The sequence below is a fragment of the Juglans microcarpa x Juglans regia genome, chromosome 4D, assembly GCF_004785595.1.
Source record: "Juglans microcarpa x Juglans regia isolate MS1-56 chromosome 4D, Jm3101_v1.0, whole genome shotgun sequence".
NCBI classification, from domain to species: domain Eukaryota; kingdom Viridiplantae; phylum Streptophyta; class Magnoliopsida; order Fagales; family Juglandaceae; genus Juglans; species Juglans microcarpa x Juglans regia.
The window spans coordinates 2,101,757-2,123,687 of NC_054600.1; the positions used below are offsets into that span (position 1 = coordinate 2,101,757).

Consider the following 21,931-nt stretch of genomic DNA (forward strand, 5'->3'; position numbering starts at 1 on the left):
CCATCGTGCCGGTTCAAGATCATTCTACCGTCTTACTGAAAAAATGGTAAATTAAAAATTATAGAATTCATTTTTTTTTTTATATTCTTTTATTTAAGTACTAAGATTATCTTTTTAAAATTGCTAATGTCGCTTTGTAATTAGAAACGTGATGATCTTGAAAACTTTTCCCTCATTCATATCTATACTGCTGCTCACACTAATGAGCTTAGTGAGTAGATAGATCCTGTTGCTGCAGATAATTATGTAAGCAGTGTTACTTTTGTTAAATAAATTATGCAACATGTGAATAATTTATTTTTTATTTCTATTTCTTTTAATATGTTATTTATTAACGATCATTACCTTTCAAATTGCAGGAAAAAATGATGGAGATACAGTTGGCTTCTTGGGAATCCTCTCCTAGTGACATAGACATATTCACGCAAGTACTCGGGCCGCAGTCTAGTATGGCAAGAGGTTTGGGACTATCTATCAAGCATAGATGTTCATCCTCCTCAACCTCATCGACTTTACAAATTAATAATCTTACAAAAGATTTAGAAGCTGCACGGCGCGAGAATGAGTATATGAGGTCGAGACAGTAAAAGTTAGAGTCTCTCTTAGAACGACAGTCTCATTTAGAGATGCGTTTGCAGAACTAACAGAGAGACCAGGAGGAAAGAATACGCAGTGAAGTCCAAGAGCAAGTGCAACGGAAGATGATGGTGGAAATTGAGCGTGTTATGTCTTTGCAATAGAATCGCAGTGGGTGAGTAAAAAAGAAGAAATAAATTTTATCAGGGTATATAACTGGTTTTAATATCTAATTTTAAAATTTTATATGACATTGTTCGTTGTTAATTGATGGTATGTAATATGATACAATTGGTATGTTTTTAAATTTTATGAAATTAGTATTTCTGATCTGTACGTTCGAATGTAAATTAAAAATGTTTGAACATTGGTTTACATTCGAACCAACGTTCGAACGTGAATACATAAAACTGTATAGTAACATTTGAACGTAGGCCTCTACGTTCGAACGTACTCACCCTCAAACAAACAAAACGTTCGAATGATTAAACGATTAACATTCGAACAAACCTCCAAACGTACCACTTGCATTCGAACGCTTCTTCGTTAACATTCGAAATAACATCCGAACGTTAAACCCGTTACGTTTGAACATTGGTCCATTAACGTTCAAACGTTGATTGTAATTAACGTTTGAACGTAAATATGACACGTTCGAACTACAATTAACGAACGTCAACTTCTGTCATTCGAACGCCAATCGGTCGGGTTGCTGTTCGAACGTTTAATTGGACGTCCGAACATTACTTTTGGTAACACATCTCAACCGTCACAAAAAAGGAACGTTTGAATGTTAAACCAAACGGAGCACCTCCAACCGTCACTAAAAATATTTTTAGTAACGGTTCAATAGTAAATCGTCACCAATTGTTTTCTATATTTTTAGTGACGGTTCAATAGTAAATCATCACCAATTGTTTTCTGTGACGCACATTAGGTGACAATCGTGGTGACGGTATCAAACCGTCACCAAATATCTTTAGTGACGTTTTGATAATTTTTTGTGACGGTTTTTTCTGTTACAAAAGACAAATTGTGTTGTAGTGATAATAATCATTCAAAAAATTTAATTTTATTTAGATAACCTTTCGATTCTAATTTTCAAAATTAGACCATTAGATTTCTACTTTTGAAAGGAATAAATTTATTTGCAAGTCTTTTTTTGACACATCTAAATAACACACCATTGAAATAGATTCCACGATAATAATAACTGATGTTTTAAGCACTTGTGTTTGTTATTTGAAGGTAAGACAAAACGCTTGTGATTTTTCTTTAATTAGTTTAATTAATGTAACGTTGATTAAGCTATTCCTTTGAGGACTTCATGTGGAAATACTTGAACAATTAATGCCCCATAAATATTGAGTTTCAGCAAGATATATTGTAACTGATCTCAAATTAAAGCCCTAAATGGAGGACTTTCCAACGTTAATCACCTTGATCTCCTGATCCTGTTTACGTTACATCTTCATTCATAAATATAAAGTAATTACTTAAATACAATTACCACATTTTTTTTTTAAGAAAAAGAAGGAAAAATTAACCATTAAATAATTATATAAACCAACTAAAAAGTAACTATCAAAGCCATTCTCTCTGTTAAAACAGTACTTCTTCCTATTATTACAATATGGTAGACCGTAGAAATAAGTAACTTGCGAGGCTATTCAGTTTAAATAAAAGCCCAAGTAAAGAAAAAAGTAACTATCCCTTACTTGTTCCTATTTCGTCTAAGCACCATTTGTGAACAATGAAATTACACTTGGCACATTCATAAACTACGTCTAAATACATACGACCAACACAAACCTTGCAAAACTCACGGCCATGGCCGGAAGTCTTATGGACAAAAGCAAGAGGATGTTGATGGTTATCAATTGTGTGAGTTTTCCCAAACTTGATATTTGGAAATCTTCCAAGAATACATTCCGGATGAGCAGGATAAATACAATCTGTACAATAGTAGAACCAACACCTCGGGTCTCGTTCTTTTTCGCAAATATCACAATAATATTCCCCCGAATCATCTTCTGGAGCATAACAAAGAGTGAATGGGTGTTCATGTTGTTCATACCACATTGTATGCGGCATTGTTAAACACTTGAAGTCCAATGCGAATCCACAATTATCAGCACAACAGAAATGAATTTCTTCATCTGAATCACAATTATTACACTTTCTACCTTTTGGTAACCTAGAAAAAATAAGTCCGTGCTCGTGACTATCATGTGTGAATTTATTATATGGGAGTAAACTGCACTGAACATCAAGGTTAAATAGACATTCTTCACAATTATAAGTGAAGCCATTACATGGATGACGACGACAAGCATCACATCCAAAAGAACCATCACTATCATAAGTTGCCCTTGGGAGGAGCATAAGAGGGTGTCGATGAAGTGGATGTCTCATTCTTCGACTTAATTCAGCACAATGTTTGTGAAGAAAGAATCTACACTGAGCACAAGCATAATATGGAGTAAAGATGTAGCGTGTACAGGCATCACACTTTTCGTTGATCCCAAACTTGGCAGTGAGTTTTAAGTCATGCTCATGACTAAAATGTTTGATTTCTGCAGCTATTTCAATCCCATCTACACCTGGTTTGAACTTTTTAACAACGTATGGGAACATGTCTGTGGATTCATCAATCCCATGTTCCAACATACTTGTCGATGACTCAATAGATTCTTCATCTTTAGAATTCTGCATAAACGTTTCATCTTTCTCTTCCTTGCTTGTAGCACAATGAAGGTGGGCAACAAAATCACAAGTTGAGCAATAATAAACACCGTAGTCTATGTCTACCATTTTAACACATAGTTGGCAAACACTATGCAGGCTCAATGGATTAATGGCTGGAAGAGAGTAAATGAGGTTGAGAGGGTGGTCGTGCCGTATAACTTTGACAACCGATGGTAAGGAAGCACATTCTAGGTGGACCACAAATGAACATTTGTCACAAAAGTAAAACCTGCCCTTAATGTCATTCCCACAAGCATTGCAAGTGAGGGAGATCAGAAATCTTTGCACAAGTGTCAATGGATGGTCTTCATCATGAATGTCGGCCTTTATGATGGGTGGTCGTACAACCAATGGTGAAAGAGTACATTCCGGGTGGACCATAAACGAACAAGCAGCACAAAAATAAAACATTCCCTTCCCTTCTTTCTCACAATGATCACAAATGAATTGGGTGGATTTCTGCATAAGGGTCAATGGATGATCGTGAATATCAACTTTTGTGGTTAGTGAAAGCGAAGCGCATTTAATGCAAAGATTGAACGTACAACCAGAACAAGTGTATGCGGACGGATACCACCATTCAAATCTTCCGCAACTGTTACATGATTGATCTTCTATTGATTTCGTAGTTTCCACGGGATTTATGAGAGTAAGAGGATCATGTTTGGGGTGGAGTGGGTGCTTCAACTGGTGGGGTAATTCGGCACATGATTTATGTATGTAGAAATACTTGCACCCATCTTTACATCCGTAACAAGGAGTACCTGATGATATTCTTTCCTTACACAATCCACATAAATCATACCGATGATCATGATCTAGTACTGATCCATCGAGGCTCAACAACAAGGGATGTGGGTGGCTGAAATGTTGAATTAGCTCCATCGCTCCCTCACCATATTTAATTATACCATTCGTGTTCGTCATATATAGGGCCTGAAAAATAGGGTCAATTAATTAATCCAGAGCATGGATGTATTAATTAATTTGAACATTTCATGATCTCCAAATTCGAATGGGTCCAGATCATATAATATATATTTATCAAAATGAAATTAAAGAATAAAATAAACAATTACCACCCCGGCCAATTCATCTATCTTACATGTACATGAATTTTACCAGATCGATCTCAAACACATGTACGTTTCTACTAGTACTACTACTTCACAGATCGATTGAAGAAGAAAATATAGATGGAGGGAGAAAAATAAGAAAAAAAATCATATATATACCAATTAAATAATAATACTCACCTCAAAATTCTGATTTTGGGTTGCTTCAGAAGTTAACAAAGCTAGCTAGCTTCCAATTAGTTTCGCCTGGACCATTTGATCATCATCAGAGGTATATTATATACTCGTTAGTAGTACTGTTGTCGACTTTATGATGAGGAGATAGATTAGATTTTTTTGGATTTCTTGCGGATAAGTCTTTTGTGGTTCTCAATTTTTTCTCCTTTTCATAATTAATTAATATATTTACTTATATCTGACAATAATACGGTACTTTTTGGACGAATGCCTTATATATAAATTATAAATTATAAGATAATTTTGTATTTTTCCCAATAGCTAGGATAAAAACATCATGTTTTGTAGCCCTCCATCATCACCCATGTGTTAATCAATTTCTGATATGATCTTCAAAAGAAGTAAGAAAATAAATATAATGAATTTATGTCTTATCTAATTGGATTAGTGCATCCACGATTAAAATGATGGATTTGGATACATAAAATATTTCATCTCATTTTATCATTATAATTTTTTCAAATTCACATATAAAAATATAATAAACAACTCAACTTTTTCAAATTCTAAAGTAAAAATAATACTAAAAAATTATATTGTAACAATATTTTATTTAACTTTTAACAAAATATCTCATCTTATTTCATCTTAATTGTCTATTCAAACTCACTCTAAATGTCTTCCTGTCATTATTTTTAGAAGAAAAACGCTATTTATCAATCTTTTAACTATCATTCATTTATATGTGGTACCAAATGATTAAAATATACGTAAAGAATAATAAATAGTTTGCCAATTATTTTTTTTTATAAGAAAAAATTTTATTCATCAAATGCGATGGGCAAAATCGGTGTATACAAGAAGTATACAACAGAAATACCTAATTACATTCTAATACTAGAAAAACAAGGACAAAAACTTATTGTCAACCCTCTATTAAGTATAATATAATAGCTGAAAACCAACTAAACAAAAAACACATAAAAAATTTCGAAAGTTCTTCTACATTGTATTTCCTATTATTAAAACACATCTCATTCATTTCTAACCAAATGAACCACATAATATATAAAGGAATCATCTTCCACGCAGCTGCGACTTGAGAGCAAGTATGAAGTCTAGTCCAACATGCGAGTAAATCTACTACTGATTTTGGCATAACCCAAGTCAATCTAAATCTTCTAAACACACCATCGCATAACACTTTAGCGACATCACAGTGTAAAAATAAATGATTTATTGGTTCTGCAGCTTTCTTGTACATGAAGCACCACTCCATAACAATCATTCAACACTTTCTTAGATTATCAATAGTAGGATAAGAACATGTTTAGTTTGCAGCCCTCCATTCAACTAAATATTTAACAACAAAGATAACAGATTTGGTCTAAATATTTTGAATACAATACTAGCCATTTTCAATTTGTAGTTTTGTCGACATATATTCTTTATCGGCCTTAAGTCATCATGCTCATGACTGGAATATTGTTTGATTTCTACAGCTATTTTGACAATCAATGGTAATCAAGGAATACAAAATGAACGAGTAACACAATTAATGTAAAACATGCACATGCCTTCTTCCCACAAACATCGTCAAAGGTGAATGAGATCAATTTTCTTGCAAGGGTGAATGGATGGTCATGAAATTTGCCCTCTATATATAATGAGTGGCCCGGCAGTACAAACAGTGGGAAAATTAAAGGAAAATTGTTGGTGGATCATATATGAACAGATGGCACAAATTAAAGTAAAAATTGCCCTTTCCAGCCTTCTTTCTCACAACAATCACAAGCACTGAATTGAGATGATTTTTTATTGGTGGATGGTAGAGAAGTGCATTTAGCACAAATTAAGAGTATATTCACAATCAAATGTTAGCATGAAGTGTATATTCACAAACGTCTGTTACATGTCCAAGTGTCAAATTAACTTAAATCTGACAACATCTTTTCATAAGAAAGAAAACTAAAATTCTAAGAAGGAAGTTGCTATAAATTTATGTTCGACAAGAAAAGATACAGAAGTGATCTTAAGATTATTCCTATTCTTTTTATTGGTAGATGCATGCCAGCTGCCATCTCTAGCTTTCTCTCATTTTCGTAAGCACTATTTGTGAAAATTGAAATTACTTTTGCAGCATTCATAAGCCATATCTGTACAGGGATTGCCACATTTCTCGCACGGAGGATGGTCCTTAGGCTTCTGAACCAAAGTAAGCGGATGTTGGAGGAAATCAAATGTGTAATTTTTCCCAAACTTAAGATTTGGAAATATTTCGAGAATACATTAAGGATGAGCAGAATAATTACAATCAGCACAATAGTAGAACCAACGCTTCGAGTCCCATTCATTTTCACAAATATCACATTAGTATTCACAAGAGTCATCTTCCGGATTACAACAAAGAATGAAGGGATGTTCATGATTTTCGTATCTTATCGTATGTGGTAGTGTTAAACATTTAAAGTCTAGAGTGAATCCTATACAATCAGCACAAGAAATTTGTATCCTTCCCTCGAATCACAATAACTACACTCTTTACCCTCAGACAAACTAGAAAGAATAAGTTAATGTTCATGACTTGCAAATGTAATGGTATCTGAGATCAAATTGCATTGGACATCATGGCCGATTTGGCATTGGTCACAATTATAAGTGAAGCATTACAATCACGACGACAAGTTTTGCAAGTGAACATGTTATTTTTATAAGGTGCTATTGGGCGGAGGATAAGGGGGTGTTGGCCATGAAGTGGGTGTCGAATTGTTCTTGGTAATTCAACACAAGCTTTGTGAAGAAAGAATCCACACGATTGCAAGCATAAAATGGAGGAAAGATAGGTTGCATACACCCATCACACTTTTCATTGTTTTCAAGCTTGTCATCAAGATTTAAGTCATGCTCCTCATGACTAAAATGTCTGATTTTTGCAACTATTTCAATTCTATCCAATCCCAGTTTGATCTCCTTTACAACAAATGTTGATGGGCTAATGGATTCATTAGAACAAGGGTGATCTTCATGTTCTAACACACTTGTAGATGACTCAATTGATTCCTCATCTTTAGAAATCTGCACAAATGTTGCATCTTTATCTTCCTTACTTGTAGCACAATGAAGGTGAGAAACAAAATCACAACTTGAGCAATAATAGACCCCATAGTCCACATTCACTGCCTTAACAAATAGTTGGCAAACTCTACCATCAAATTGATTGCCAAGAAGAGAATTACAGGCAAGGTTGAGCGGGTGGTTGTGGCATATAACTTTGACAATCGATGGTAAGGAAACAAAATCTAGGTGGGACACAAATGAACAAGTGGTACAAATTTTGTAAAACATGCCCTTGCCTTCCTTCCCACAAGCATCACAAGTGAACGAGATCAATTTTCTTACAAGGGTCAATGGATGGTGGTGGATTCCGGCCTTGACGACGAGTTGTGACCGTTCAATCCGTGGTGAAAGAGTATATTGCGAGTAGACCATGAATGAACAGGTGAAACATAAGTAAAACATGCCCTTGCCTGGCTTTGCACAATGATCGCGAGTGAATGGGAATGATTTTCTCATAAGGGTCAATGGATGGTCATGAATATCAACTTCTTTGGTGAGTGGTAGAGAAGCGCATTTAATACAAAGATCAAATTCACAATTAGAACAATTGTATTTGAAGCTCAAACTCTTCGCTATGCAACTATCACATTTTTTCATCGATGGTAGTTTGATGAGAGTAAGAGGATGTTTGGGGTGCAATGGATGCTGCATTTCATGGGGTAATAGGGCACATGATTTATGTAAGTAGAAACTGCGATTTTTGCATCCGTGGCATGGACCCAATATATACCCTTTCTGATCACAATTTACAATATTGAAACGAGGGATGTTATTGGTGACTGAAATGTTGAAGCTCTATCGAGCACTTTGATCAGTTGGTGGGTGTATGTGTTCTTATTCTTCTACCTACCAATTAGAGAATCGAGTTTGCTTTATATTAATTTTTTGTGGATGAGAATCGAGTTGCGCCACCGATATCTGAACATGCAGTTTTAATGGAATGCATGCCCTGCTGCATGTATTGTAACCCTTTCAGATTTTTATTTTTTAATTTTTCCCAAAGGATAAAAATTAAATCTCCATACAATATTTCTTCATTATCACTCCATCTGTTTGATTCCAGCTAAACAGAAATGATAAAATAACAATTATTTAACAATCAATTGACAACACTAATAAAACAATAGATTTTTTAAAATTTCTTCTGATTTCTGTTTTACATTTATGCGTTTACATGATTTAAAAATAACTATATTTTACTATGAAGTTTTGAGTGGTTGTGAATAAATTGTTGCTGTATCACTTCTCCTCAAATAAATGAGAGAAACTATCATTCAACCCACAAGTATGTTTGTAAGAATAAATTGTTGCTGTATCACTTATTTTTTTTCTTAGTAAGAATCACTGGCAATTATGTTTTCTCGTAAGAATCCAACCCACAAGTAGCTGAAGCACAAAGGAACAAATTCTACAGAAGTAAAACCCAGCATTGATTTCACTCCCACAAGCATCACAAGAGAGTGAGACAAAAAATTGTGGCGCAAGGGTCACAAGTGAGTGAAAAGGTTGGGCAGCATTTAGACACTATAAAGTATAGACTAATGGAAGCTGCCTTCAAAGAAGCACTTGAGTTCTGTTCGCTTAATGACATTCTTACTAAAGGACAAAAATTCAAATGGTCTAATAATTAGAAGAGCTATGGGGTTCACCAAGGAAATGCTTTCCAGGAACAACAGTAGCAAGAGGAGGAAGTGCTATGTATTTAGGTATGAAGCTGCTAGGCAATGCGAGAGGACTACTCGAATGTAATCAGGGAGGCATGGAGTAAGGAGCCTAAAGGTGAGGATGGAATCTCAGTGATTAGAAACCAGCTTCAAAATTACAAAAAGGCTCTCAAGATGTGAAATGCTTCCATTTACACAACACTTTTTACTCAATATCGATCAATGGTGAACCATAGCACTCTTTTCTCGATCAAGGGGTCAGGTTAAATCTGTAGGGAATGCAAACCAAAAGTAAGTTTTAACCTCAAAGATTATATTGCAAGTAGATGAGTTGCATGCCAGCTTACTCTGAAAAGTTGTAAGAAACCAGAATGTGTAGTTCTGTCTTCCAGAATCAGCAATATCTATAATTGTCTAGTTTTCCAGGCCGTAGAAAGGATCAGGAACAACTTTGTTCTTCACCAAGGTTGCCAAAACGCTGTCAACCAAATCAGTGTCAACCATGGCCCCTTCAAAAATGCAACCATGCTGCCTTTTTTTTCCCCTTCTATAAGTCTCCCTAAAGCTTTTAATATAAAAATTGGTATATACAGATGCAGCACTTCTTGCCCAGCTTTGCTTTCTAGGAATCATAATGTATGCTAAATTCTTCCGGTACGATCACAAATAAGCGTTAAACCACCATGGAGCCTTATTAAGATATGAACTCAAAACAAACGCTAAGATATAACTTCTTTTTTTTTTTTTTGATAAGCTAAGATATAACTAGGACAACTCTATATACTCACCAATACCACAAAGGCAATAAGCTTATAAAGTGGGGAAAAAAATTGTTAGGAAAAAAATATTCCTACAGAAAGTCCATCTATTCCTATTTCCAGTAATAATAAAAAAATTAAGATGATGTTCACAGCTTCACATTTCAAAAGTTCAATGCATTTTGGTTCCTACACAATGCACAACATTTTATTTTTTTTGATAAGTAAGAAGTAATTGTATTAATAAAGATAGGCATAGTCCAAGTACACCGGAGGCATACATAAGAGCACACCAACTAGAAGTTGTTACAAGAAAATCATGGAAGCTGAGACTATTTAACTCCAAAGCAATGACCCAAATAAATAAAGTCTTCCAAAACAAACTCCTAAAATCCTCCGAGGATCGTTCATGATCCTCAAAAAATCTATCATTTCTTTCTCTCCAAATACACCAGAAAATACAAATAGACAATGCACAACATTCAGAGGTTCCCACAATACATTTTGGTTCCTAACCAATCCTCGACATTTTTTATAAGACCAATAAGTCGAGCCAGTCCAACTGACTTACTTCTTGGCTTCAATTGGCAAGTTTTACACAACAGTGTGCTTTCAATGAAATATATAAAATATCAGAACCATTTTTTCATTTTCATCTCATTCGTATTATGGTAATTATATTTTATTCCTTTAACCAACTACAATCACCACTAGGATCGACGGAATTTAAATTGAACTCAAATAAAGTAAAACAGAACCCCCAAAAAAATCAAAGTCAAATAAAATAAACTAACAGCTAAATCGATGTGCTTGTTTATCCAATGGATTGCACATTTTCCAGTTAAGTTTCTAGCTAGAGAAATTTTCCAGTTAAGTTTCTAGCTAGAGAAGTCTCACAATTAAATAAGCAGGGAATTGAGGAAGAGAGCAAAATGTGAGATTATAAGCGTTTACGTTCCCGGGACGACGGTGTTCATCCAAGGGGAGGTGGGTCCGGAGGGAGGGTGAGTGGTGGTGAGCTGGGTCCCACTAAGTTGAACATCCGTGGACCTCGCAGCAAGCCAACCGGAGTCAAGCCGAGTCTTCCCCATCTCCGCCGTTGCTAAGAACCCTAGACCGAGTTGAACTCCCTCTCAGAACTGAGAGCTAAGGTCGGTCAGCCATTCGCAAATGTCGGTGAGAAAAAAGAGATCGAGTGTAGGGGTATATTTGGTATCATGTTTGTCGAAGATGGGGTCCACTTCCAGCTCCGGCTGACTTATTCCATGGGGTCTGGCTATTGTAAGTAGAATTTTGATTAGAATTTGAAGTTTTGATTAATATAATTTTTGGCGATTTCTTATGCTGGGAGCATTAGTAGTGTTTTTGTTTGTCTAAAATTTGATTATAGAATTTACTTTTATAAATTTAACTAATAGTAATTATTATTTAACAATACAAAATAATAGACTCTAAATTCATTATTATACTATTAAAATATTGATTTTGAAACATTTATTTATTTTAATTCTAATTATAATTTAAATATTTATTCGTTATTAAAAAGTATACATTAATTCTATAACGTTGATATTAGATTTTAAAAGAAAAAAAATTGGCATCAACTAACTATTCATAATATTACAAAATTAGAACTTGAAACACTCTAACAAAATGATTCTTTTAAGATGAAAAAGAATATTTTGGAGTTGTGCTTGGGATTTGAGTGTTTCGTGCTTTTGAGACGAAGAGAATTTTTTTGGAGTTATGAGCTCGCAAGAAACGAATAGCACGCATGAGAGAAAACTTTTTATGTCAAAATAATATTTGGCCAACAACTTGGACTCAATAGAATTGGCTAGTGAAAATGATCAAAGTTAAAAGTACTGTAACTTTTTTGAGTCCACTACAGTAAATTTTTATGCAATCTAGTTAAACTTTGGTCAAAATATAACTTTGTTGCGTCTACTAGTGCTCTTAACTGCCTTCCCTTACGGTTTAAAGCTATCGTCTTTTTTTAATCAAAATAAACTAAAAAAATTAACATAATTTTATATAATAAGTTAAATTTATTTTATAATAAAAATAATTTTATAATTTAATAGATCACATTAAATCATATTAATTAAAAAATATCGTTTTCTTTAATGTTATAAAACATGAGGGCTTAAGGTGGAGAGTGGAAGAGGGAAGTAAGATTCAGATATGGGGCTCTAAATGGTTGTCAACACCATCATCTTTTTCAGTTCAATCACCAGTGTCTGTGTTGAGGGAAGATGCAAAGGTGGAAGATTTGATTGACAAACAGAATAGGGTATGGGATGAAGGTAGAGTGGGAGCTATTTTTTCAAGTGAAGAGGCTGAGCAAATTCTCAATATTCCCTTGGGCAGAGAAAATGTACAAGATAAGATAATATGGGCTCCATCAAAGAAATAGGCTTTTACTGTCAGCAGTGCATATTATTTACAACTTGAAAGACTGAAAAATAGTAGAGGTTCAAGTTCAGATGCATGAATGGAAGATAAGAGATGGAGGAATATTTGAGATCTATAAGTTCCAGGAGTGGTCAAGATGTTTTTATGGAAAGCAGGAAATAATTTGCTTCCCCCTAGAAGAGCTTATTTAAAAGGAAGGTAGTACAGGACCCAAGTTGCACTATCTGTTTTGCAGAAGAATAATCAGTTATGCATGCTTTTTGAGAGTGCACAGCCGCAAATGATATATGGGCTGATGAGAGAAGCATAGTATAAAAATGGAGCTGTAAGAAGGTTGATTTTATGCAACTGTGAGAGAAATTGATGGCAAGATTGAATATGTCACAGCTTAAAGAGATGGCAGTCCTATTCAGAAGAGTGTGGTTTAGGAGGAATGAAAGTGTTTTCGAGGAAAGACTCTCTTGTCCTAGGAAAATCCTCACTTCAGCTGAAGCAGGGCTTGAAGGTACAAGAATTCACAAAGGGCACAGAGGCAGGATGATCATCCATCAAATGCAGACGGGAACAGATACAAATGGTAGAAACCAGAGGCTAATTTCGTGAAGGTTAACTGAGATGCATCATTAGATTGAAAAAGGAAGAGAATGGGAGTGAGAATTATGATTAGAGACGAAAAGAGAGAGGCAATGGTGTCTGTTTGTGATCAGAGGAAGCATGATCAGGATCCATCAGTGGCAGAATGTCATGCACTCTAGAAGGCATTGGAGTTGTGTAATGAGTTGAACATTTAAAAGGTTATGTTTGAAGGAGATGCCAAGGCTATTGTTACAACTATTAACAATGAGGAGGAAGATTTGTCCAATGTTGGTTTTTTTGTTGAAGATATACGTTCAGTGTTCAAAAATAGACCAAATTGGTCTTTACATTTTGCTTATAGAGAAAAAAAAAAAAAACAGTGGCTCATACACTAGCTAAGGAAGCTTTGAAGTTAGTAGAAGCTAAGATATAGATTGAAGAAATTCCAGCGTTTATTGTAAACTGCTTGGAAAAAGATAAACTTTGTATTACTTAAAGTTTGATCAATGAAGTATTGAGGTTTATTTCCAAAAAAAAAAAAAAAAAGGCCATCATAACAATTGTTCAGATTTAAGCATAGACCTAATTAAAAAATATCGTTGCTTTAATGTTATGGAAAATATAGTATAAGAAGCCATCAAAACAATTGTTCAGATTTAAGCATAGACCTAAGTTAAATAATCAATAACCCAAATTAATAATAAAGTTTGGTTAGATTAAATTGTAAAATGTTTTAAGACTAATTGATTATATTTCAGTTACAAATTTTAAAGATCAAAATAGGATTCTTATTCTCCTAAACTCATAAAAAAGAATGATAATAATTACAAGGACCCCGTAATTAAATAAGTAAAAATGAAAAATAATCAAATTTTCAGCAAGAGGATAACCAATAAAATTGTGTAAAAATGAATTATAATTTTATACAATTTAAATTTATGTTTAATGAGTGACATTAACCCATTGCTTGATTGTTAAATAATTGTCAAACCCTTTCAAATCTATTATTATCTTGTCTCTTTTTTTTTATCTGTTAGGTCTCGTTTAGATTGAGAAGTGATCTCAACTCATTTTATATCATCTTATCTCATCTGATCATTACAGTTTTTTTAAATTTTCACACAAAATATAATAAAAAATTCAACTTTTTCAAATTCCAAAACAGTAATAATATGTTTTGGACGTGTTTCACCGCCACTACCTCACGATTACCTACAACTAAAGAATGAGGCGGCTTGGAGGTTTGAGGGAACTTTTAGGTTCATATATTTAATTTTTTTGAAAATTTGTCTTTAATGTTTAAGAAAGAGACTATTAATGTATTGATATATTTTTTTTATTTTTTAAAAATATTTAAAATAAAAAGCAAAAAAAAAAATATAACTTACACTAGACGGTACACTAAGTGAAAAACAAGAGTTGACAGAGTAGCACTGCTCTTATCTTTTTGCATGCCTCATTTTTTTCCCACGAGCCAATATCAGTGAAAGCCACTTGAAACTTACAGGCCTAAGTTTGGACGTGGGGCTCGGAGCATTCGCAATGGTTGGCCATTATCAAGTCTAAAATTTGATTAAAATTTGAGGTTTTAGCTAAAACTAAAATTAGTAAAGATATTAATTTACATTAGACTATTCATCTTAAAATCAAAATAATAATATTATATTATATTTTTTTTATATTTGCAAATGCGTGCACTCTATATATTAATTAATAATTTAATTTTTACATCATTTTGACTTGGCCAGGGATGAAGTATTGAGAGACAAAACACAAATACCTAAAATATTGATCCACTAAGAGAAAACATCAAACACAAGTCCAAAAACAATTACCAGTATCCAAGAATATGCAGCAACTCAGGTAGAATAGCATCCAATAATATTTTGCAGGACTACCGATAGAGTACCAAAACTATAACAAATTAACACAACAATTTAATTTGCAAGTTTGTCTTCTCAACTAATTTAATAATAATCATTCAAATAATTTAATTTTATTTAGATAACCTTTTGATTCTAATTTTCAAAATTAGACCATTACATTTCTGCTTTTCGAAACAAAAAAATTTATTTGCAAGTTTGTTTTCGACACATCTAAATAACACACCACTGAAATAGATTCCACGATAATAAGAAGTGATGTGTTTGTTATTTGAAGGTAAGTCATGGCGCAAGACAAAACTCTCGTGATTTTTCTTTAATTAGTTTAATTAATGTAACGTTGATTAAGCTATTCCTTGAACAATTAATTAATGCCCCATAAATATTGAGTTTCAGCATTATTATATATTGTAACTGATCTAAAATTAAAGCCCTAAATGGAGGACTTTAATTCCAACGTTAATCACCTTGATCTCCTGATCCTGTTGACGTTACATCTTCATTCATAAATATAAAGTAATTACTTAAATACAATTGCCACATTTTTAGAAAAAATAACCATTAAGTAATTAAACCAACATAAAAGTAACTATCAAAGCCAATCTGTTAAACAAGAAATTAAGTGCCTACACGAGTACTAGTCTTAATGAAAATAGTTCTTGTTCCTATATATTATTACAATATGGCAGACCATAGAAAAAAGTAACTTGCAGTTTAAATAAAAGCCCAAGTAAAGAGAAAAGTAACTATCCCTCACTTTTTCCTATTTTGTAGAAGCACACTGGATGAACAATGAAATTACACTCGGCACATTGGTAACCAAAATGTTCTATAGGATAAACACAAACCTTGCACATGAAATCACGGCCATCATCGTAAGTCTTCTTAACATGAAAAGTAAGAGGATGTTGATGGTTATCAATTGTGTAAGTTTTCCCTGGCTTGATATTTGGGGATTTTCCAAGAATACATTCTGGATGAATAGGATAAATGCAATCTGCACAATAGTAGAACCAATGCCTCGGGTCTCGTTCTTCTTCACAAATATCACAATAATATTCACCCGAATCATCTTCTGGAGCATAACAAAGAGTGAAGGGATGTTCATGTTGTCCATACCATGCTTTATGCGGCAGTGTTAAACACTTGAAGTCCAATGCGAATTCACAATCAGCACAACAGAATAAAGCTTTTCTATCATTTGAATCACAATGATTACACTTTTTGCCTTCTTCTGTCAACCTAGAAAGAATAAGTCGGTGTTCGTGACTATCATGTGTGTAGTACTTATATGAGAGTAAACTGCACTGAACATCAAGGTTAAAGTCACATTTTTCACAATAATAAGTGAAGCCATTACATTCAAAACGGCTACAAGCCCAACATCGAAAATAACCCAATTCAGAAGTTGTCCTTGGGATGAGCTTAAGACGGTGTTCATGGAGTGGATGCCTCATTGTTCGTTCTAATTCAGCACAATATTTGTGAAGGAAGAATCTACACTGAGCACAAGCATAATATGGATTAGTAAAGATGTACCGCGTACAAGCATCACACTTTTCTTTGGTCTCAAATTTGTCAGTGAGTTTTAAGTCATGCTCATGACTAAAATGTTTGATTTCTGCATCTATTTCAATCCCATCTACTCCCAGTTTGCGCTTTATAACAACGTATGGCGACATGTCTGTGGATTCATCAGTCCCATGTTCTTCATGTTCCAACAGACTTGTCGATGACTCAACAGATCCTTCATCTCTCTCTTCCTTGCATGTAGCACAATGAAGGTGGGCAACAAAATCATGACAAGTTGAGCAATAATAGAACATGTCGTCTGTGTCCACCATGCTAACACATATGCGACAAACAGTACGCAGGCTCGATGGATTAATGGCTGGCGCTGAAGGATCAGAGTAAATATTGAGGCTAAGAGGGTGTTCATGCCGTATAACTTTGACATGCAATGGTAAGGAAGCACATCGTAGGTGGACCACAAATGAACATTCGACACAAAAGTAAAACATGCCCCTGCCTTCCTTCCCACAAGCATCACAAGTGAATGAATTCAATTTTCTTGCAAGAGTCAATGGATGGTCTTGATGAATCTTGGCCTCTATGATGAGTGGTCGTACAACCAATGGTGAAAGCTGAGTACATTGCGGGTGGACCATAAACGAACATGTAGCACAAAAATAAAACATTCCCTTTCCTTCTTTCTCACAGCGATCACAAGTGAATTGGGATAATTTTCGCATGAGGATCAATGGATGATCGTGAATATCAACTTTTGTGGCTAGTGAAAGCGAAGCGCATTTAGTACAAAGATGGAACTTACAAGGAGAACAAGTGTACAAGTATATGAACAACCCCTGCTTTCTTCCACAACTGTCACATGATATTGGATCTTTAAGTATTGATTCAAAACTCTTGTACTTGAGAGTAAGAGGATGTTTTGGGTGGCATGGGTGCTGCAACTGTATGGGTAATTCCGCACATGATTTATGTAAGTAGAAATTATCATTGCACCCATCGTCTTTACATCGGTAACAAGGAGTACCTGATGATACTAATCTTCCCCCGCACAATTTACAATAATGTCGATGTCCATCCTCAACGACTGATCCATAGAGGCTCAACAACAAGGGATGTGGGTGGCTGAAATGTTGAAGCTCCATCGCTCCCTCACTATATTTAATTATACCGTTCGTGTCCGTCATATCCATATATATATATATATATATATATATATAGGGCCTGAAAAATAGAAAATAAACAATTACCACCCCGGCCAATCAATCTATCTTACACATACATGAATTTTACCTGATCGATCTCAAACACATGTACGTTTTGATCATCAACATATAATATAATAAGGCAGCAGCTTGGCCTCTACTACTACTTCACAGATAGATCGAAGAAGAAAAATAGATCGAGGGAGAAAAATAAAAATCATATACATACCAGTAAAATAATGAGCAGCAATTAATTAATTAATTAATAATACTCACCTCTAAAGGGGAAAAAATAATAATTCTGATTTTGGTTGGCTGATCACAAGTTAACAAAGCTAGCTAGCTTCCAAGTATTCCTTCCTGCCTCTTGATCATTTGCTTCAGAGAAAGCTGCTAAGATCGCTTGAAAACTCACGACCACTTGCAGGTACCATGTGAAAGGAAAGAGAAAAGACTTGAATATCAGAGGTATATATTCATAAGTAGTAGTTCATGAAGAGTTAATGAGAGGTGTTGACGACTTTATCAAGAGCTGTTGTTGGAAATTTAATTAGTAATACCATGCAAATTAATTGCAATAATGTATAGAGTACTGGGGCGCCACAACATGCCCAACGATAAGGCTATTTCTTTTTTTGATTTCCATAAATATTTTTTAAAAAAATTCACAACCGCACGAGTTCTTATCCTAGCTAGCAGCTTCTATCTACCATATTTATAAACCCAACTACTTTATTTATTCAGTTGATATTTTCGTTCTTAGACAATTATCTATACTCTTGATCATTCAGTTTATCGTCCTTATTCTTATTAATTAATGCAGTACATTTTAATTAAGTGGCTTAAATTAAAAAAAAAAAAAAAAACTTAAAATATCACATTAGAATGACAAAATTCAGAATAAAAAACAGTAATTATTTTTTTTTTCTATTTAGATGAATTTATCTTGGGTCAAATTATCCGGGTTGTGCATGAGTAAGATCTTAAACATAATCATTAGACTGATATTCTAAGTGGTATAAATATTTTCTAGAAAATGAATATCTCCACACGAAAAAAAAAAAAAAAGATTTTAAGTTCAATCCTCCTCCAATCAGGAGCATACATAGCTGCTACATGGAACTTGGGAGGACTATTAATTACCTTTTTTTTTTTGGATTTTATGCGGATAAATTTTTTATGATTCTCATTTTTTTTCCTTTTAATTAATATCGTTATTTATATTTGAAAATACGATTTTGAAGTAATGCCCTACATTAATGTAGGTAGCCCTTAATTAAAATTTTGTATTTTTCCCAATAGGATAAAAATATGTTTTTTAAGCCCTTCTTCATCACCGATATCATGTTAAATTTCTATATGATATTCATAAATTTTCTCGTCAAGATTTTGCAAATGCTTCTCGATAAATAAAAGTGTCTGATGACAATGAAGTTTAAAACAAAGATTTTTTTGCAGTCTTCCTTCGTTGACTAGTTGCCTTGAGTCTTTAACTAGACAACTAAATAATGTACAACAAAGTTAATTAATAGATATGGTCATCCTACCCAAGTATATAGTGTCCGCATATTCCATCAAGGATTGATCCCTTAATTGGTGTATTACAACAACATATATAGGACCTTTTATGAATAGTGTCTTTGATATATTGTCAATCTATCATGTGTGGGTTACATCATATCTCTTAATACAACTCTTGGGATAATTCGGCATATGATTTATGCATGTAGAAACTTCAATCTTGACAACCGTAACTGAGACCAAATGTTGTACCATTCTCCACCCAATTCATTGATGAACAACAAGGGATCATCATCGTGTAGGGAATAGGAATATTGAAGCTCCATGGCTCCCTAGATCTGTAATTTAACAAGTGATCATGACTAGATCATAACCATGACGCACACGATTATGTGGGTTGTAAATGACGTGATTCACATCACCAACTGCTCGGATGACCTGCAACAAATTAGAGGGAGACGTTGGTCGCCTAGGGAGCTCCGATGCCTAAGTTAAAGAAACATGATCTCAATATGCGTATATCATCAAAAGTTTGAGTTTAGTGTTACCTTTAGGTGTTATTTATAGAGGGGCTGAGGATATAGATAAACACTGGTTATCCCGTAATAAGCAGACGAGATAACCATCCTGATCTATCGGCATTATCATATCACATGGTTAAGCCCGTGGGTCACATGGGCTCATGGACAGTGCGTCCCCAAACTCGGGCCCATAGGCTAAACCTGTCCACTAGTCGTGGGCTTATAACCGAGGGACCTAAATATCCCTTCCAGTTAACTTGCTAATTTCCTATGTGCCGGCACAAAGGGAATTAATTTATTTCATATCCTTTTAATTGACGTGAAGGCACCTTACCTCGCTGGTCTTGGATTGTAAAGGCACCTTACCCCACTGGCTTGGGTTAGGGAGGCAACCCATCACTTCCTTTCCTTCTACCACGCTAAGGACCCACATTAACTAAAGTGTGGGTCTAAACCTGTCGTCATGCCCTAAAAATGGGGTCACGTAATTGTTCGCACGCTTTTATTCTTTCCCATTGAAAAGACTGGTAACCATCAGCGTTGTCACTTGTTTGGCTTCCTAAGAACCTCCCCATCATTACCCTTTCTTTCATTATTTTATTCATTTCATCCCCTATTTGTGTCGTATCTCTTCTTTCCTTTTCGTATTCTCTCTCATTTTCCTTCTCACACATACTCTCTCATTTTCCTCCTCGCATTCTCTCTCATTTTCCTTCTCGCATCCTCTCTCATGGCTAACCGCGGCTCCTCACATACCCCTAACAAACCTTCAACCTAGACTCCGACGACAGCCTCTTCCCACACTGTCGCGGAGTCTTCCGACATCCGAGCCCCTCCATTCTTCTAAGGATTCACTTTGCGTTCCACTCTAACTAAGCAGGACCTTTCGAAGTTGAGGTCCACATATCATATCCCTCATTCTGTAGAGCTCTCCATTTCAGAGGGAGGATGTGTTGATAAGGAAGGGTACATGGGATCTGTTGCCTTCCCAGTTTGTGACCTAGAGCACGGGTTGTGATTCCCCTCCATTCGCCTAGTCCATGATGTCTTGTACTTTATGGGATTGGCTTATACTCAACTTCATTCGCACATGTGGCATGTTCTGCTATGCTTGTGTGTAGCTGCATGACCTTGGAGCCCTTGGGGGAGACATACCCAGACTTGACCGCCAAAGAATTCTTATCTTTTTATTCCGTCAAGGGATTGCCAGGTAACATCTGTAGTTTCCACATCAACATTTGGCAACGTTTGAGCCCCACCTCTCTAATGCCTCAACAAGAAGGATGTGGGTGGCTGATATGTTGAAGCTCCATCGCTCCCTCACTATATTTAATTATACCGTTCGTGTTCGTCATATCTATATATATATATAGGGCCTGAAAAATAGGGTGAATTAATTAATCCAGAGCATGGATGTATTAATTAATTTGAAATTTTCATGATCTCCAAATTCGAATGGGTCCAGATCATATAATATATATATTTATCAAATGAAAATTAAAGAATAAAATAAACAATTATCACCCCGGCCAATTAATCTACCTTACACGAACATGAATTTTACCAGATCGATCTCAAACACATGTACGTTTTTACTAGTACTACTACTACTTCACAGATCAATCGAAGAAGAAAATATAGATGGAGGGAGAAAAATAAGAAAAAAAATCATATATATACCAATTAAATAATAATACTCACCTCAAAATTCTGATTTTGGGCGGCTTCAGAAGTTAACAAAGCTTGCTAGCTTCCAATTAGTTTCGCCTGGGTCATTTGAGCATCATCAGAGGTTCATGGCCGAGAGTTGAGAGCCGGTAGTGTTGTCGACTTTATCATAGATTAGATTTTTTTGGATTTCTTGCGGATAATGGTTCTCAATTTTTTCTCTTTTTAATAATTAATTAATATATTTACTTATATCTGACAATAGCTAGTACGCTACTTTTGACTAATGCCCTATATATAAATTTTAAATTATAAGATAATTTTGTATTTTTCCCAATAGCTAGGATAAAAACATCATGTTTTGTCATCACCCATGTGTTAATCAATTTCTGATATGACCTTCAAAAGAAGTGAGAAAATAAATATAATGAATTTATGTCTTATCTAATTGGATTAGTGCATCTACGATTAAAATGGTGGGTTTGGATATATAAAATAT

At 34.6% G+C, this 21,931-nt stretch overlaps 3 protein-coding genes across 4 annotated transcripts; all 3 read right to left on the bottom strand.

The window, feature by feature from the left end:
- Nucleotides 1-2,178: 2,178 nt before the first annotated feature.
- On the bottom strand, nt 2,179-21,592 carry LOC121261663. Of its 2 annotated transcripts, XM_041164131.1 has the most exons (4): nt 21,468-21,592; nt 4,540-4,546; nt 4,100-4,272; nt 2,179-4,027 (listed from the first exon to the last, which is right to left on the bottom strand). In XM_041164131.1, exons 3-4 carry the CDS (start codon nt 4,249-4,251, stop codon nt 2,284-2,286), a joined length of 1,896 nt encoding a protein of 631 aa, XP_041020065.1. In that variant the 5' UTR covers nt 4,252-4,272; nt 4,540-4,546; nt 21,468-21,592; the 3' UTR covers nt 2,179-2,283. The 2 variants fall into 2 exon arrangements, with proteins under 2 accessions (XP_041020065.1, XP_041020064.1); XM_041164130.1 differs by having other exon boundaries at nt 2,179-4,272; nt 21,468-21,591.
- On the bottom strand, nt 7,293-8,348 carry LOC121261665. Its single transcript, XM_041164134.1, has 2 exons — nt 7,627-8,348; nt 7,293-7,500 (listed from the first exon to the last, which is right to left on the bottom strand). Exons 1-2 carry the CDS (start codon nt 8,064-8,066, stop codon nt 7,296-7,298), a joined length of 645 nt encoding a protein of 214 aa, XP_041020068.1. The 5' UTR covers nt 8,067-8,348; the 3' UTR covers nt 7,293-7,295.
- On the bottom strand, nt 15,705-17,158 carry LOC121259573. The gene has a single exon (XM_041161206.1). It carries the CDS (start codon nt 17,156-17,158, stop codon nt 15,737-15,739), a length of 1,422 nt encoding a protein of 473 aa, XP_041017140.1. The 3' UTR covers nt 15,705-15,736.
- Nucleotides 21,593-21,931: the final 339 nt, after the last annotated feature.

Coding starts and splice junctions, on each gene's coding strand:
- LOC121261663 (XM_041164130.1), bottom strand. CDS start 4,251: ATGACGAACACGAATGGTATAATTAAATATGGTGAGGGAGCGATGGAG.
- LOC121259573 (XM_041161206.1), bottom strand. CDS start 17,158: ATGGTCCACCCGCAATGTACTCAGCTTTCACCATTGGTTGTACGACCA.
- LOC121261665 (XM_041164134.1), bottom strand. CDS start 8,066: ATGGTCTACTCGCAATATACTCTTTCACCACGGATTGAACGGTCACAA. Junction 7,501..7,626: donor AAAGATGAGGAATCAATTGA/GTCATCTACAAG, acceptor TGCAAAAATCAG/ACATTTTAGTCATGAGGAGC.